The 17,355-nt window shown below is 35.2% G+C and overlaps 1 protein-coding gene across 1 annotated transcript; it reads right to left on the bottom strand.

Moving 5' to 3' along the window:
• Positions 1-280: 280 nt before the first annotated feature.
• On the bottom strand, positions 281-13,080 carry LOC120420417 (uncharacterized). The gene is made up of 6 exons (XM_039583436.2): positions 12,383-13,080; positions 7,988-8,292; positions 4,889-4,947; positions 4,648-4,771; positions 630-2,559; positions 281-568 (listed from the first exon to the last, which is right to left on the bottom strand). The coding sequence occupies exons 1-6, from the start codon at positions 12,700-12,702 to the stop codon at positions 445-447; spliced, it is 2,862 nt and encodes a 953-aa protein (XP_039439370.1). The 5' UTR covers positions 12,703-13,080; the 3' UTR covers positions 281-444.
• Positions 13,081-17,355: the final 4,275 nt, after the last annotated feature.

Below are 17,355 nucleotides of genomic sequence, written 5' to 3'. Positions count from 1 at the left end.
AAACTGTCTTCATTACTCATATGATTGTCCTCTGGCCTTAATTGAACAACAGGTGGGATTGTCTTTTGATCTTCAATCATGTTTTATAGTAAGTTGCAGGCGGTGATTTTAAAAGCGGATGCTTAAGATTGTGAAATCAGTTTTTCTTATTGAAAATTCATTAATTCCACAACTGGACATTTTTGAAGTTGATGTCAATAAACACTTCAGTTTCATCAAGGGATGACGATAGATTTGGGTTCCCTGAAATTCATAATTTGATGTATTAGCAGGAAATTCACTTACATTTAACTCTGTCGATTGGAGCGTATTCAGGGAGCACAAATCTATCACACCTTGACGAAACCGAAGCGATTACTGGCATCAACTTCAAAAAGGTCGAATTGTGTTCTCTTGAAATCTATGACCACAATTGGCAACGTAACGATCAGTAGTCCTACTTGTTTAACACGACTGCGACGATCGTACTCGCACTCTTCTTCCAAATCCACTTGAGATAGCGTTCTGTCGACTAAGCCTCAAATTCTTGATGGGCGTTCGACCGGCTCGATTGCTGTTGTACAACAAGCTGAAAGTCAGACAGTTAATTTGGTATTAAAAAGGAACGACCGTTACGTTTTCAGATTTACCTGTTATCAGAATTATACTGTCGAAACTCCAGAATTCTAACCGGCAACGGGTACGGCGTCCGTTTGTGCCGTGAGCCGCGAAACCTTCGCGAACATTCCGCCTCATCCTGTACGGTCTGCCGTTTCAACACGAACGGCGCAAGTCCGCTGCACGGAGCTTCCTTCTTCAGCCGCAGCTGATTCCGCACGTACTCGATCGTATCCCGCCACCAGATTCGAGCACGTGGCGTCGTCAAAGTATCGACCGACACTAGCGAAAGCTTGTCGTCACTTCCCAGAACGGAGAGGTTGTTCTCGCTGCGAACGGCTGCGTACTTAGGGCACCACTCTTGGTACGGGTCGAAGAACATAAACTTGTGCTCGACCGAGGACATCCGGTGGTGATGGCCACGTTTTATCGATGCTTGGGTGGGGGTGTTGAGTCTGGAGATTAGGGAATCGATGTTACTGCTGCGACGTTTGAGTCGTCGCTTGCCTGCGGCAAAGTCAGCCGCTTCATGCTCTTCTGATTTCTTCTCCGACCGCTTGACCGTCTTGACGTTTGTTCTGGAGGATTTGCCATTGGTATCGCCGAAGATGCCTCGAACTTCTGCGATCTTGATCAAGTATTTGGAGTCTAGACGGATTACCTCCTTGCGTTTGATCAGCGATAAGTAGAGTCCGTCTTCATCAAAATCTAGACAACCATCTTTATTGGGACAAAAGTCTGGTAACTCCGCCATCTCGAATTGATCACTCAAGGGAACTTCCACATCTTCTTCAGAAGCCTTTCGAGATTCTCCGTCGGCGTCCGTCTCGTTGTCTACAGGTTCCTCCGGCTTCTTACTCGTGTCCTGTCGTCCCATCATCAACCTGTTCACAATCAAATTTCCAGCAGCCTCAGCCAACGCTGCCTGCTCTCGTTCCTTAGCGGCCTGATAGTGCACATCGTACGCCTTCTGGTTAATGTACTCGATCACCTTCTCAACCATAACCTCATTCTCGGTCGGCACGATCGAGTGCGTCTGATACAGTATGAACTGAATCTGTGGCCTGGACATGCAGTACTTCAACGTTTCACGCTGTTCCTCAAGCAGCTTCGACACCCTCTTCCGACTCTCGTCAGTCATCTCCGACTCGGACAAAATCTCCAGCATCGAAAGGTCACCTCCGCGACTACAAATCAAATCGATCGGATCGCTCACCGCCGAGTACGAGCTCGGGGGATTCGCGAAGATCCCGACCACCTTGTCGACAATGTGGGCTCCTTCTTTAACATCCACGAAGCTTTCCGCGTACAGCTTTACGTTGTTCACCCCCAAATCCGCCATAAACTGTCGATAGGCGTTCAACTTGCTGCCACAGCCGAACGCTATGAAGTTCCTGCATCGTTTGCTATTCGCCAACAGCGAGGCCAAGTACGCCGTTGATCTTGGCGAAGAAATGTGCGTCTGAACTACGTCCCCGTTCAACTCGTAGAAATCCAGCAGATTGACGAACATCGACGGTCCGATCATGAACGACCGATCCTGAATGACCATCTCGTGCTCCTGAAATATCTCCGACCGGATAAACTCCGTTCGATTCTCCGGATAAATGGTGATAACCTGCTGGCACAACTTGTCCCACTTGAACCTTCCCACCGACAGTGGGATATACATTTTCTCCTTTGGGTTGAACAGATTCAGCAAACTCGAGTTCGAAACCACCGGCTCTTCAATAACCTCATACCCCAAGCTCTTGAGCCGCTCATTGGCCAGCCGTTTGTTCTTCACCCGAAATGTGTTGATCCACCCCGTTATGATGGGATTCGATACCACAACGGCCACCTTGTCGTCCTGAAGGTGGGGCGGTAGCAGCGTGATCAAGCTGTAGGCGCTATTCTGAATGCGGATGCGAGTCAGCGCAGCAGCAATCTTGACGCTATTTCCCTCCAGACAGCGTTCGATTTCTGCAAATAGTCCTTCATTTAGTATATCGAATTTACATATGAGCAATTATCTACGAAATCGCTTTTGTATTTTTTTTTAATTTGGCTCAAACTTTGTGGGGGCATTTACTATGACCAAAGAAGCTATTTTGTGTCATTTGTTCACCCATACAAGTCTCCATACAGTTTTGGAAGCTGTCCTTACAAAATGGTACGTAAATATCGAAAATTAATTATAATTACCTGAAAATGTTCACAAAAATACGTATTTTTTCTGTATTTTAAAAATACAATGGTTCTCTAAAAAATACACAAAATTATTGTTATTGCAATATGAGTATCAAACGATGGCAATTTTTTCATACATTTCGAACGTGATGACAAAATTTTGAAAATGCTCAAAATGTGTACTCAGAATTTCAGTTTTTTACAATATGGGTATAAACGATTGGAATTTTTTCATACACTTCGAAAGCTATAACACATTTTTTTAAATACTAAATTTTTTCACAAAACTACGTATTTTCTACAAATACACAAAAATTACAGTTTTTTACAATATGGGTATCAAATGATCGGGATTTTTGCATTCATTTCGAATGCAATAAAATTTTTTGGAAATACTCAAAATTTTCACAAAGCTACGTATTTTCGAAAAAATACACAAAAATTTAGCTTTTCACAATATGGATATTGATATCCATATATTCGAAAAAAAAATACTCAATTTTAAGTTTTATACAATATGGGTATCAAACGTTCAGAATGTTTTCTTACATTTCGAATGTAATAAAAATTTTTTTTTTGGAAAATACTCAAAATTTTCACAAAACTTCGTATTTTCGAAAAAAAAATAATCAAAATTAAATAAACGTTTGCATTTGAAATGTCCGATCATTTTATACCCATATAAGAGAACTTAAATTTTTAGTACTTTTAGAAAATACGTAGAATTGTAAAAAAATGAGTTTTTTTTTCAAATGTATTGTTACTTTCGAATTGTATGAAAAAATACTGTGCGTTTGATACCTACCTATATTGTAAAAAACTTAAATTTGAGTATTTTTTTCGAAAATACGTGGTTTTGAGATTTTTTTTAGTTTTAAAAAAAATTTAACTTTCGAAATGTATGAAAAAAATCCCAATCGTTTGATACCCATATTGCGAAAAACTGCAATTTTAAGTATTTTTTCAAAAATATGTAGTTTTGTGAAAATTTTGAGTATTTAAAAAAAATTGTATTACATTCGAAATGTATGAAAAAACCCGACCAATTGATACTCATATTGCAATAACAATTATATTGAGGGGTTTTTTTAAAGTAAAAACTTACATTTTCAAAATACAGGAAAACTACGTATTTCTGTAAAAAAAAATCATGTGATTATAATTGCAATGGTTAGCTGCCATCATCCCGATTCCAAAACACCTTATTTTTTTATGTTATGAACGCTTCAGTTTTGTATCCCCTATACTGACGTATACTTTCAGAAAAACACATAAAATCTAGTACTTTGTTCGGAAACTCATTGAAAACAACACCAAGTCTGTTTGTCCCATCGTTGAAATTCTACGCATAATTGTCCCACCAAGTATTTTCTATCACGAAAACATTACTTTTACGAAGCGTTGTACCTTGTTTACCTACTGTATAGCAAGAGGATTACAAATAAGGGTGATAAAATGTTAACCGGGTTGATTAGGGACATATAGGGCGAATAGGGACCCACGGGACAATTATGCATTGAAACACAGAAATCGATCGAAAAATTTCAGTCGCGTTTTTCTCAGTTGCCCTTTTTTGAACATGGAACAATTATGCATAGAACGGCAGTATATGCGGTGCTAAACCGAGGCACAACTGTACCTATATTTTTTTCTGAATAGTACTCAACAATACCTACAACTTTGCCCAAGACACCAAATTGATCAGAAAATTCATTAAAAGGTTACATATTTTCGAAAATGGGATGAACCACTGACACAAAATAGCTTCTTTGGTCACAGGGATGGCCCCCACAAAGTTGGAGCCAAATATAAAAATACAAATAAAATCCATTTCCGGTTTTGCTAGAAAATTGCTCATATACGAGATATTCTTCAAGTTACCTAACAACTCTGCATCCTTGAAAAGCATATTTTTGATGACAACTTGCTCAGGTTCACGTTTTGCAAACTTTCGTAGGTACATGTCGTACAGGATGAGCCACACGCGGGTCGTTTCATGTTTAAGCTGAAATATATTTACACATTTAATCTTTAAGCTTTAAATTTCTTAACATTCGAAGGAACAAAAAAACATAAAAATTAGGAAACTGTGTATTCCCGTTGGTTATGACGCTATTCTTACCTGAGGATAACTTTCATAAAAGTGGATATTCTTCAATGCCTGTTGCAGCACAAGTTTAACTGCAAAAAAAAGCAAATATCAAACATTACAAAACAGTCTCTTTTTTGCAACGAATCGTTTGCCAAACCAATCAGCATAAACTCATCAGATGACGACCAATCTTGATCGAATGCAATTGCAAGCGAAATGTACCTTGCATGCACCAGATCAATTGCCTCGAACCTATACCTCTAAAACCAGAAATAAGGCAAACAAACGAAACGAGGCAAAAGTTTCAATTTTCCCATTTCTAACGCTAACCAGCAAAAGCAACTTTGAGCTGTTTAGGCAAAGTTTTGGCATCCTTAACCTTTCCGTATCGCGCTTTCAATTTACATCGCGATTCGACAAGGCTGGATTCTCAACCCCGACCAAAAGGTGTTGCATTTGATTCGCATCGATACACGAAAAGTGATTCTTACAATATGTATAGCCGAAGGGCAAAGTTCTTGCTGGAAAGGGCGAACTTGAAAGCATTTTGTCTATTTGGAAGCATCGACGAGGAGTTTTAAGGTATGGCGTGCTTTCCACACTCGTACTTTGCATTTGAATTTGAACAAGTAATAATTGGGTTGAAAAAAAGACCTGTTGCCCTACAGATTTACATAAGAATAAAGTTCTATCCTCATTTGCATCCGCTGGTTATTTTGGGACCAAGTTCAACAGGTGCGTAGCAAAAGGCGTTGAACGAGGAAAAAAGCACTACGTATAGATCTATTGTATACAGTGCAGGTAAACTATGTGGTTTTATAGGCAGCTTAGTGGCAAACTTGTCTGGCTGGAAAATTTCTGGCACGCACCCACTACAACTTTGATTGACTGGAAGAGGGTGAACTTTTCCTACACTTTTGCTTTGAAACTTCATCAAAACACCAAAAGGACGTGTATCAAGGAGACTTCAGAGCAATTCTCTACGAAATCGGTCTTTTTTCTTCAATTTTAATTTTTGTATTTTTTAATCCGGCTGAAACTTTTTTGGTGCCTTCGGTATGCCCAAAGAAGCCATTTTGCATCATTAGTTTGTCCATATAATTTTCCATACAAATTTGGCAGCTGTCCATACAAAAATGATGTATAAAAATTCAAAAATCTGTATCTTTTGAAGGATTTTTTGATCGATTTGGTGTCTTCGGCAAAGTTGTAGGTATGGATACGGACTACACTGGAAAAAAATGATACACGGTAAAAAAAATTTGGTGATTTTTTTATTTAACTTTTTATCACTAAAACTTGATTTACAAAAAAACACTATTTTTATTTTTTTTTGTTTTTTGATATGTTTTAGAGAACATAAAATGCCAACTTTTCAGAAATTTCCAGGTTGTGCAAAAAATTATTGACCGAGTTATGAATTTTTTAATCAATACTAATTTTTCAAAAAAATCGAAATTTTGGTCGCAAAAATTTTTTAACTTCTTTTTTCGATGTAAAATTGAATTTGCAATCAAAAAGTACTTTAGTGAAATTTGATAAAGTGCACCGTTTCAAGTTATAGTCATTTTTATGTAACGTTTTTTCAAAATAGTCGCAGTTTTTCATTTTTTTTAAATTAGTGCACATGTTTGCCCACTCTGGAAAACAATATTTTTGAAAGGCTGAGAAAATTCTCTATATTTTGCTTCTTCGGACTTTGTTGATACGACCTTCAGTTGCTGAGATATTGCAATGCAAAGGTTTAAAAACAGGAAAATTGATGTTTTCTAAGTCCCACCCAAACAGCCCACCATTTTTCAATGTCGATATCTCAGCAACTAATGGTCCGATTTTCAATGTTAATATATGAAACATTTGTGAAATTTTCCGATCTTTTCGAAAACAATATTTTCAAAATTTTTAAACCAAGACTAACATTTTAAAAGGGCGTAATATTGAATGTTTGGCCCTTTTGAAATGTTAGTCTTGCTTTGAAAATCGGACCATTAGTTGCTGAGATATCGACATTATAAAATGGTGGGTTGTTTGGGTGAGACTTAGAAAACATCAATTTTCCTGTTTTTAACCTTTGCATGGCAATATCTCAGCAACTAAGGGTCGTATCAACAAAGTTCAAAAAAGCAAAATATAGAAAATTTTCTCAGCTTTTCAAAAATATTTTTTTCAATAGTGGGCAAACATGGGCACTAATTTAAAAAAAATGAAAAACTGCGACTATTTTCAAAAAAGTCACTTAAATATGGATTTAACTTGAAAACGGTGCACTTTATCAAATTTCACTAAAGTACTTTTTGATTGCAAATTTAATTTTACATCGAAAAATGAAGTTGAAAAATTTTTGTGACCAAAATTTCGATTTTTTGAAAAAATCAGTATTGATTAAAAAATTCATAACTCGGTCAATGATTTTTTGCACAACCTGGAAATTTCTGAAAAGTTGGCATTTTATGTTCTCTAAAACATATCAAAAAACAAAAAAAAATAAAAAAAAATGTTTTTTTCCGAATCAAGTTTTAGTGATAAAAAGTTAAATAAAAAAATCACCAAATTTTTTTTACCTTGTATCATTTTTTTCCAGTGTAGTCCGTATCCATAACTACAATTTTGCCGAAGACACCAAATCGATCAAAAAATTCCATCAAAAGATACAGATTTTTGAATTTTTATACATCATTTTTGTATGGACAGCTGCCAAATTTGTATGGAAAATTATATGGACAAACTAATGATGCAAAATGGCTTCTTTGGGCATACCGAAGGCACCAAAAAAGTTTCAGTCGGATTAAAAAATACAAAAAAAATCGAATGACCGAAATCCTAGAGAACTGCTCTTCAGGTAAATGCATAGCAAGATTGTCTTGGAATTGTTTTTCCTGCAAAAAAGAACTTCATAAAATATGAAAAAATCTTCAAATATGCACGATTCCCGAACCCAAAGCCGATGACACAATTTCCTACGAGGCAATCCAAACTCATAAATCAGCTTCGATTTATTTCAACACGACCCCTATCGTGATATCGGGAAATAAGAACCCGGGAAAAATGCACCTCTCCCGATATGGCATTGAACCGCCGGAAATCGAACTAACAACACATAAAAAAAACATGTGACTCTCGAAAACTCACATCGAAACACGTCGTATATCATCGAATAAACCTTGCGCATCTCGAACTCGTCGTCGAAGGAAACGTCCCGCGGGGGCTTCCCAAGAAGCATTCCTGCCCGGGCAATGTCCTCCAGCCGCCACTGGTTGTACTCTTCGATGTTGCAAAAATCAATCGGATTGTCCGGGAAGCAGCGACGGCGCTTACGTCGGAACGCGGCCGAATCCCCCGGGGATGGGGACGAAAACGGGGACACCTCGTCGATGGACTTGGCTTTGGACTCCCAGATGGTGGTTTCCTTCAGGTCCATGGAGGTTTTAAGCTGGCTGGAAGAAACAAGTTGATACATTTTTTAACTGTTAGAAGTGTCAGGCAAAAAAATTGGAAACCCCTGAAACAAACAAAAATCACAAAAATAGACAAAAAAAATCGCTGAGCCACCAAAAAAAGCAAAGTGCTTCGTCACACGAAAGTGGCACCTGATTGAGGCTAGAACCCTAACAGAAATGAGAAGCAATTCTTTATATATCGTCACATTAGACGACGCCCACCGCAAGACACCTTGACTTGGAGGTGCATGACGATAATAATCCTTCGCTGGCAGCTGCAGCACTGCTGGTGGCGCGGATTTTTATCGAGAGCGTGATAATCGTCGTTCGACAGCAAACTCTAATGATCCACTTGCACGCTATTGTTGGGAGTCCTGTATCGAGAGGCATTTTTTTTAGAAAATTAATGCAGCTTTGTCAAATCGATTACGGAATCGGGATCACTATCTTTAAAAGAGTGTTGCATGAAACGAGTGTGCTTTTGAACATGGCAATTTGGACATAAATTAATCTAAAACTGCAGTCTCTAAGTTTTCCTAATTTTGCAATGAAATATTTTATTTTTAATATCTCACTGGGCACCACAGTAAAATGTTGACGAAAAAATAACGAAACGTACCCTCCTGCAAAATGAAAAATACGATTTCAATTAAAACGGAATGGAAGTGTTCAAAGTACCTCATGAAATAGTGTTCAACAACTTATGAAAAGTTTTAAAAGATAGTGAACTATAGTTAAGAAAACATTTGTTAATAGCATTATTCTAATACTCTCGCCAGGAACAAGTAAGAACCCTTGGAGCATTCATCTTATTAGTTGTTAAAGAGATTTTTTTTACTCAAATGTATTCGATTCAATGCAAAAATGTAAAACAATTTGAAGTAAATAAATGAATGTGAACAGTTAATAATAAAACGAAAAGTACAATAAAGATGAAGAGCATATAGCCATACCACTTAGAATGTAAATGAAATGTAATTATTATAAAAAAGTTCAATAAAGACATATTTAATTTAAAAAAAAATTCTAATACTCTCAAAGTGTCATGTTTTTCTCAACGAAAATGGGTTCGAATCGGAAAATGGACTGCATCATTGGATTCTTTAGACACTTTTGCACTAAATACAGCTTGAATTATTCTTTAAGTTACAAGTATTGATTATTATTGAAACAGAATTCAAAAATATCTTCAGATTTATAGGCATTTCCGGTAAAACAATTTATATAGCAAACTTGGGAAATTGTTGATTCTTGCTAAAAAATTGATTTTGGTGACAACAAAATTTGATATTTTTATGAAAAAACAAAATTTCTAATGAATTTTAATCAAATTTGGAACATTTCACTCACTAAACCTAAAATTTATATACTTTTATACAAAGTTATGAATTTTAGTTAAACAAACAAACCCAGAAAAGCTATTGTCTTTTATATGTTTATAGGCCCTATTAAAAAAAAACTCTTGATATAATAGTGATTTTTTCGATTTAAGCAATGAAAGTAACCTTATCAAAGGTTAATTTGGCGTGTAGGATGAAATTAGTAGGAAACAAAGTGACTGTCAAAGTCGCTCCGGTTTTAAATAATTACAATTTTCAACGAAACATTTCTTTAAATACTCAGCAATTCCATTTGAAAAGAGCCTAAACCGAAAAAAAATTCTCCGATCGGGCTAAAAATTTTTCTGGGGGTTCCTTGGCCAAAATAATTAAACCCGTATTTTTTTGGCCATTAGGGTGACCTACATCGTGGTGGTTCAAAAAATGGCAATTTTCTGCATTTTTCGCAAAAACCTCTTTTTTCGAAAAATCATATCTCCGCGCCATTTCATCCGATTTTAGCTGTCTTAGACGCAAAAGAAAGGTGATGAGTTTGGCTATTTGGGAAAAAGTAAGAAGTTTCTAAAATCTAGCTTACCATTTGAAAAAGTTGCATGAAAACTTAAAATGGCGTTTTGAATGTGTCTGAACCAAAGAGCCTATGTCTGAAAATATTTTTATCGGATTCCTCGGAAAATTTCACATAACATTGGGTATAAAATTTTCGTAATTGAAAGACGCAACTTTTGGTACCATAACATCTATAGGTCATCGCTGAAATTTAAAAATTATCGCAGTTTTAGTGGAAAAAGTAGATTTTTTGCCAATTTCGTCATTTTTCCGTTTTGCGCGTGGCGCGTCGAAAAACTCAGTTATTATTTTCAAAAAATTATATCTTCGAAACGTACGGTTCGACATCGCCAACTTTTTTAAATGTTTTGTGAATTTTTCCGAGGAATCCGATAAAAATATTTTCAGACATAGGCTCTTTGGTCCAGACACGGTCAAAACGCCATTTTATGTTTTCATGCAACTTTTTCAAATGGAAAGCTAGATTTTAGAAACTTCTTACTTTTTCCCAAATAGCCAAACTCATCACCTTTCTTTTGCGTCTAAGACAGCTAAAATCAGATGAAATGGCGCGGTGATATGATCTTTCGAAAAAAGAGGTTTTTGCCAATTTTGCAACCAAGCTGGCAACAGTTAATATAAAAACACATTTTTCCTAAAAATCTCATCCGAAAAAAAACATTGCTAAAATGTTGGGAATTTGTATATAAAGGCACAAACTGAATAATAATACAGCATTTTTTTATAGAAGAAAAACTCTGACATTCTAGCAATGCACGAGCTGCAACAAACATATATTCTGGTTCATTTGCCAAACTTAAAAAAAACGTTTGGCAATCATTAGTTTTCAAAATATCCAATTATTGAAAAGATTTGTTTTTTCGCCGAAAAAAAACTTTTTGCGTGCTGTTCATTGGAATTCCACAAAAATTGAAAATATTTTTGATCGATCCCAGGCATGCTAAGTATGATTTTAAACGCAGGAAAATGCATTTCGAATTGTTTTAAGTTGGTTAGACTTCTATTTCCATTGAAATTTTGCCCCCTGATTTTTCGAACAGATTTTGAAAAGGGCGGGAGGGGGACATAAACTTTGAAAAATATTTGCAACGGCCTTAGTAATAATTGGCCAGACAGTCGATACTTTCTCAACATCAAAACTCGAACTTGGCACTATCACGAAGTTCCCTACAGCAAATCATTATTTATCAACTTTCGCTTCTTTAACACGAAGAATGCATAGAAAAAATTTCATCCACAAATTAAACAAAATATCGAGAGAAAAAAATTGCGCAAATCTTGAGAAAAATTATGTTTTTTTAGTACCGTAAACCGGGGAAAGGATGATAAAAGTATTTCAATTTATTTTTCAAATATTATTCGGACGGTAAGACTTGTCGCAAGATTTATATTTTTTAAACATGTACTGGGATAGGCAAGACAATTTCCATATACGTTATTCCAGAAAAGTTTTTTTTAATACTGCTTTAAAAAATAGTTTCGCTGAAAATAGTTACTTAAAAACCAAGGTGACATAGACAGTCACCCAAAGCAATTTAAAATGCATTCCCCTGCGTTTTAATATTTTTTAGCTTGTTTGAGTTAATTTAAAAACATTTCGAGTTTAGTGACTTTTCAAAAAGTTTTTTTTTCGAGCAAATACAAATTTTCGTGAAAACATAGATTTATTTTTAAATTAAATGATTGCAAACAGACTGTACTACTGCATAATGCATTTCGATGCTTTTTGAATTAATTATATTTCTTTATTTTTTACTCATCCCCCTTCAACCTCGGCCAGACCCTAGGGACAAAAACTTTAGAAAATATTAGAATTGGCTTAACTAACTTCAAGCATTTTTTTTAAATTGTATATAACTTGAGTGAATAAAAAGTGCAAAATTTGATCAAAATTCATTAAAATATATTAAAACATGCTATCCCTAAATTTTGCAGCTTGAATTAAAAAATCCAAATTTACTATACATCTTGTTCCTCTGAATATGCCTATAAATTGAGAAAAACAAGACACTAACTAAATAATTTGTTTTATTCAAATTGTAAAGTTTTCAAAATAGAAAATTATGAGAAATAATGGGCTCCGGGAAAAAAGGTTCGGGGAAATGGGATTTGGGGATAATGCCTAGAACCGTTGAGACGCATGGTGTCTTATCACTAATGCAACTAAACTAACTTACATTCCCCGCTCCTCCGCTGCGTTGATCTTCTTCTGCTGCTCCAACAGTCGAAAGTACTGCTTCAGCTGCCACTCAAACTCACTCGGCAGGTGCAGCGATACCTTGTCGGCCGGTGCCAACGTCTGGCCAAACACACACATTTTCTTCGCCCGCAGGACCTCCTCGAGAACGAGAATCTCCCGCAAGATGGTCGGGTAGACGGAGAAGATGTCCGCCCGACTCACGTAAAAGAGGTAATCGGCACACATGTTGGAGTTCAGCACCGTCGCGGGCATCCTGTCGGTGTAGGTCGTCGTAGGAAATCGCTTGTCCTGATGCATTGAGCAGGGACGAATCTTCCGGGAACGTCCTGCTTGTCACACTTCATGACTGCAAGTGAACGTGTACCGGGGTCCACCGACGAATAAAAAAGGCCAACCAGCCAAACAACTCTTCCTTCTAGGGTCTTTTTCCTGTCCGACTTTTTTCCGCAGAGGAACCAGACGCACCAAACAAATCACTTATTACGTGAATAATACTAGCGGCATATGAGGGGGGGCCGCCACTACTTCGTCCAGAACTTTCACCTCATCAAGTTCCGTTGGAATGGGCCCCACACGTGGCTGAGCTGGCTAGGTAACAAGGGTTCGTGTGAACGTCTACAACTGGTGGAGGAATGCAGCAGCAAAAGTTGGGTCGTGTTTCTCAAAGGACTCGCGGCTTACTACTAAACTACTACTACCTGCTCCACCGAACTGGATGGCGGTTGGAATGGTTTGTTGAGTCGCGATGCGGTTTCCCATCCATTTACCGCTACACCCTCCAGGAGAAGATTCCGTGCAGGAAGTGGTTGCCAAATTTTGGGGGAAAGAAATGGAAATGATTTCGAATACATTCTGAATTAATGTTACAAATTTCGTTAAGTTTTCTTCCAGATTTCTAAAAGAAGGTAATGGATATTTTTGGATTTTTTGAAAGCACAAGATTTTGAACGAAATTGCATCAATAACTCGAAAGTGAGAAATGCATATGGGACACTTATGCAAACAGGGCAGTAATCTTAATATATAATTCAAAAATATATCCAGCTATCTCTTGCTCGTTATGGCGACTTCATAGCATTTAAGCCAGAAATTTCAAAAAAATATATTAACGGGAAATTCATCGAAACTCTATTCTGTAGATTTGAGTGCGTCCAGTAAGCCCAAATCTAACGTTCTAAGAAGAAACTGAAGCGTTTATTGACATCAACATAAAAAATGTCGAGTGAAAAAAAAATACCGTAAACCGGGGTGACTTTGATAGGATTTCAATTTATTTTTGGAATATTTTCCAACTGGTAAGGCTTGTCTTGAGATTATTATTTTTAAAACATGTACTGGGGTAGCCTACCCATGGTCCATATACCATTTTTAAAAAAAGTTTTTCTTGTTAAAATCAGATTTAAGGTGTTCAAACTTTATTTTTACGTCAAATTTAACATTACTAAGGTTGCTTATTTAGTTTTCTAGAAAAAAATCAACGATCAAATTTAGTTAATTATGTTTATAAGGTTTTAAACATAATACATATAAATTTTAGGTAAAATTGTTTAAAAGTCAGAATTTTGCCTGAAATTCGTTAAAACTTGTTGTTTATAAAATTATCGATTAATATTGCATTTAAAACTGAATTAGAAGCAAAAATCAAAAGTTTTCACATTTTATATGAAATTTGTTCAACTGAAAATGCCTATGAAACAAGAGATTTTTATTTATTTATGTTTCAAAAACACATAATATTTATTATTTACAAACTTATTCAACCTTCTCCTAGTGGAAAATTGTCCAAAGAATCCGAAAATGCATTCCGTTTTCCGATTCAAAATTATGTTCGTTGAGAAAAACATGACACTTTGAGAAGATTTAAATAATGTTTTTCATCAACATTTTCTTAATTATAGTTAACTAACTTTTTACACTTTTCAAAATTTTATGAAAAGTTTTTTTGGGGTATTTCGAACACTTCTCTACCACGGTCAGTATGATTCAATACCATTCCGTACGTATTTAAGTTGTACTCTTCATTTTTCGGAAAAATCTCAAACCTATCAAAGTCACCCCGGCTATCAAAGTCACCCCGTTTTACGGTATTCTGAAAGTATGTACGGAATTATAAATAATAGTTCTCTATCACGGTGTGTTTTCTGGGCAACCTTAAGGAGAAAAAAATAGTCATCGCTACTTTCAAATGTGTCTTATAGGTAATTTTCTCAGCATTCCAATGCTCAGCATTCCAATGTTTTATGGAGAAATATTTTTTGAAGCTTACGACAGTAATGTGTAGTCCATTTTCGTTTTTAAATCATGTTTTGTATCCATTTTCTTGATTAATGTTTGCCTAATTAAATATTTTATTTATTAATAAAAATCCAATGGCCGTTGCAAATATTTTTTTAAGTTTATGTCCCTCGACTCTGACCAAAGTCGAGGGGGGAAGGGGGGGGGGGGGGCAAAAAAGTATAAAAATTTAAATTACGAGCCAAGGTTTCAACATTTTAATGAAAAAAGTGTTTTAAAATGCATTATACACCTGTCCAGTTGTTTTGCCATCATTAGATTCCAAAATATCTAAGAATTGACGAAAATTTTATTTTTCGCGAAAAATAAAAAGTTTGCGGTGCTATACATTGGAATTTAATAAAAATTCAAAACATTTTATATATTTTTAAGCGGTTTTATGATTTTAATTCCTGAATAAATCGGACATACTCAAAAACATAGTTAAAACTTAATTTTCAAAATGTTTAGCAATTTGCAACCTTTTACAATCTGGTTCCTCCCTGTCTTACATTGCATATTTTGATAAGTAAGTGACACATAAATCTCATAATTTGATAAGTTTCCTGAACTGTTAATAAAAAGATTCTAATAAATAATTAAGGAATTTTAAACTAATAACTAAAAAATACATATCTCAAGAATTTCTTGATGAACATTTCGCTTTAAGAAGCATTGGAATGTGGAGAAAATTTCCTAAAAAACAATAAATAAATGGTTATATGAAGAAAAAACTTAACTGGAGTTCTTTTTATTTCTTTGAATGGTAAATTGAACCAAATCGCATTTTTCGGCCTCCCTTCCGACGTCCTTACAAACGGTTCACAAAGTACACTAGCGCAACAACAAAAGTTTTAAAATTTTGTATTAATAATTGGTTCTTTATAAAAAAACAACAGAAAATTATTGAATTTTTTAAATTTTCCTTAGTTGTCAGCCGATTTTCCCGGTTTAACCCAAGTGGAATCGAAATTCCGATTTCCCGGTTTTCCCAAGGTAGCCAATTAAATAAGCGTTGTAACAGCTACCTCTGTTTATAGGGTGATGCACGGGAATTCCCAGGAAATCGGCTATTTTTGAGCCTCTCGATTCCCGGAAAATTTAGTCGAGACTCCCGGGAATTTTGACACTTATAAATTTTATATTTTAAATATATTGTAATAATAGTAGTTTATGCAACAAGTTGCAAAAAGAGGATTTTTTCAGCACGAATCGTACATTTATCCAACGAGGTTCACCGAGTTGGATAAATACGACGAGTGCTGAAAAAATCAAGTTTTGCAACGAGTTCCATACAACATTTTTTGCAATTCCGAAAAACACCCATTGAGTGAAATTTTAAGTCAAATTGTCATGTATTTTGTCAATAAATCGTTCAAATCAAAAAAATGTTGAAAAGAGATACTTTTCGAAACAAGTGCTAAAAAGTTCAACTTTTCAGCACCCATTTCAGTGCTGAAAAGTAGAACTTTTCAGCATTTATTTTGAAAAGTGTTACTATTCGATTCTGTTAATTTTGGTATAGAAAAGTAGGCTGTTTCGTCGTTCAAGAATGACAGGAAAAGGACGTATTTTCACGACGGAATTGCAAAAAAAAATATATGAAATCAATAACTGACACTAGATGAGTTAATTCAGTACAGACAACACATAAATACCCATTTTAAGTTATTCCAATGCAACATCTCCATAATTTGCGAATTCAGAAAACATTAAATTAAACTTGTTCAAAAATGACTTAATCACAAAAATGGGGAGCCAAAAGTTAAACAAAATAAGCTCTTACTAAATAAGTAGAAAACTAAAAAAGGTTGATGTCAGTAAACATATCTTCTTCAAAGTAATATCAAGTTTTAAAAGAAATAAATCAATAAAGTTTTTCGAATCGGCTGAAATATTGAATTATTATTTTGTTAAAATAAAACTCTGACGTTTGTTGCAGGGTTTAAATCCACCTGGTTCAAATATTTCGATCCGTTTTCCTTGTAATTGTAAATATTCTTTCACATGATGTTTACAGCTTACTCACAGAAGAGTAAAACTACTTTGAAATGCTGGTTTGTATAGTTGTTTGTCATGAATGTTAGATTTTAGGCTAGTTTTTACCTTTTAGACAAAAGTATAGTACAAGGTTTATGTCTACAACGACCAGCTACGATACGACAGATTCATTAAAAATAGAAAAAAAAAACATTTATTGAGAAATATGAATCGCAAAAAACACAGTATAGTGAGTCCCTATAGGTTTTGGCAATGAACTTTCGTTTTCAGATTCTGATTTTTTTTTACAGCATAAAGAATACCACAAAGTGATGAAAATCTCGGAATGGTTAGTAAAATTAATGTTTTATTGAACAACCATAACTGTATGTTTTATTTATGACAAAATGTACTTCATTGTTCATTTCATTGTAATACTAATATCAAGTTTCTTTCAAATGAGGTACCGTAAACCGGGGTGATTTTGATAAGATTTCAATTTGTTTTTAGAATATTTTCCAACAGGTAAGTTTTTCTCAAGATTATTATTTTTAAAACATGTACTGGGGTAGACCACACAAAGTCCATGCACTATTTCGGAAAAAAAAGTTTTTTCAATAATGTTTAGAAAAATAGTTACGTTAAAAATTCTTAGTTTGAATTCCGGGGTGACTTTGATAGTCATAGTTTTTCTTG

The sequence above is a fragment of the Culex pipiens genome, chromosome 2 (assembly GCF_016801865.2).
Source record: "Culex pipiens pallens isolate TS chromosome 2, TS_CPP_V2, whole genome shotgun sequence".
Taxonomy (NCBI): domain Eukaryota; kingdom Metazoa; phylum Arthropoda; class Insecta; order Diptera; family Culicidae; genus Culex; species Culex pipiens.
The sequence above is the reverse complement of the archived record's forward strand: the minus strand, read 5'-3'. Positions and strand labels throughout refer to the sequence as shown.

Coding starts and splice junctions, on each gene's coding strand:
- LOC120420417 (XM_039583436.2), bottom strand. CDS start 12,702: ATGCATCAGGACAAGCGATTTCCTACGACGACCTACACCGACAGGATG. Junction 4,948..7,987: donor GATATACGACGTGTTTCGAT/GTGAGTTTTCGA, acceptor TTTTTTTTGCAG/TTAAACTTGTGCTGCAACAG. Junction 2,560..4,647: donor CAAGGATGCAGAGTTGTTAG/GTAACTTGAAGA, acceptor GACTATTTGCAG/AAATCGAACGCTGTCTGGAG.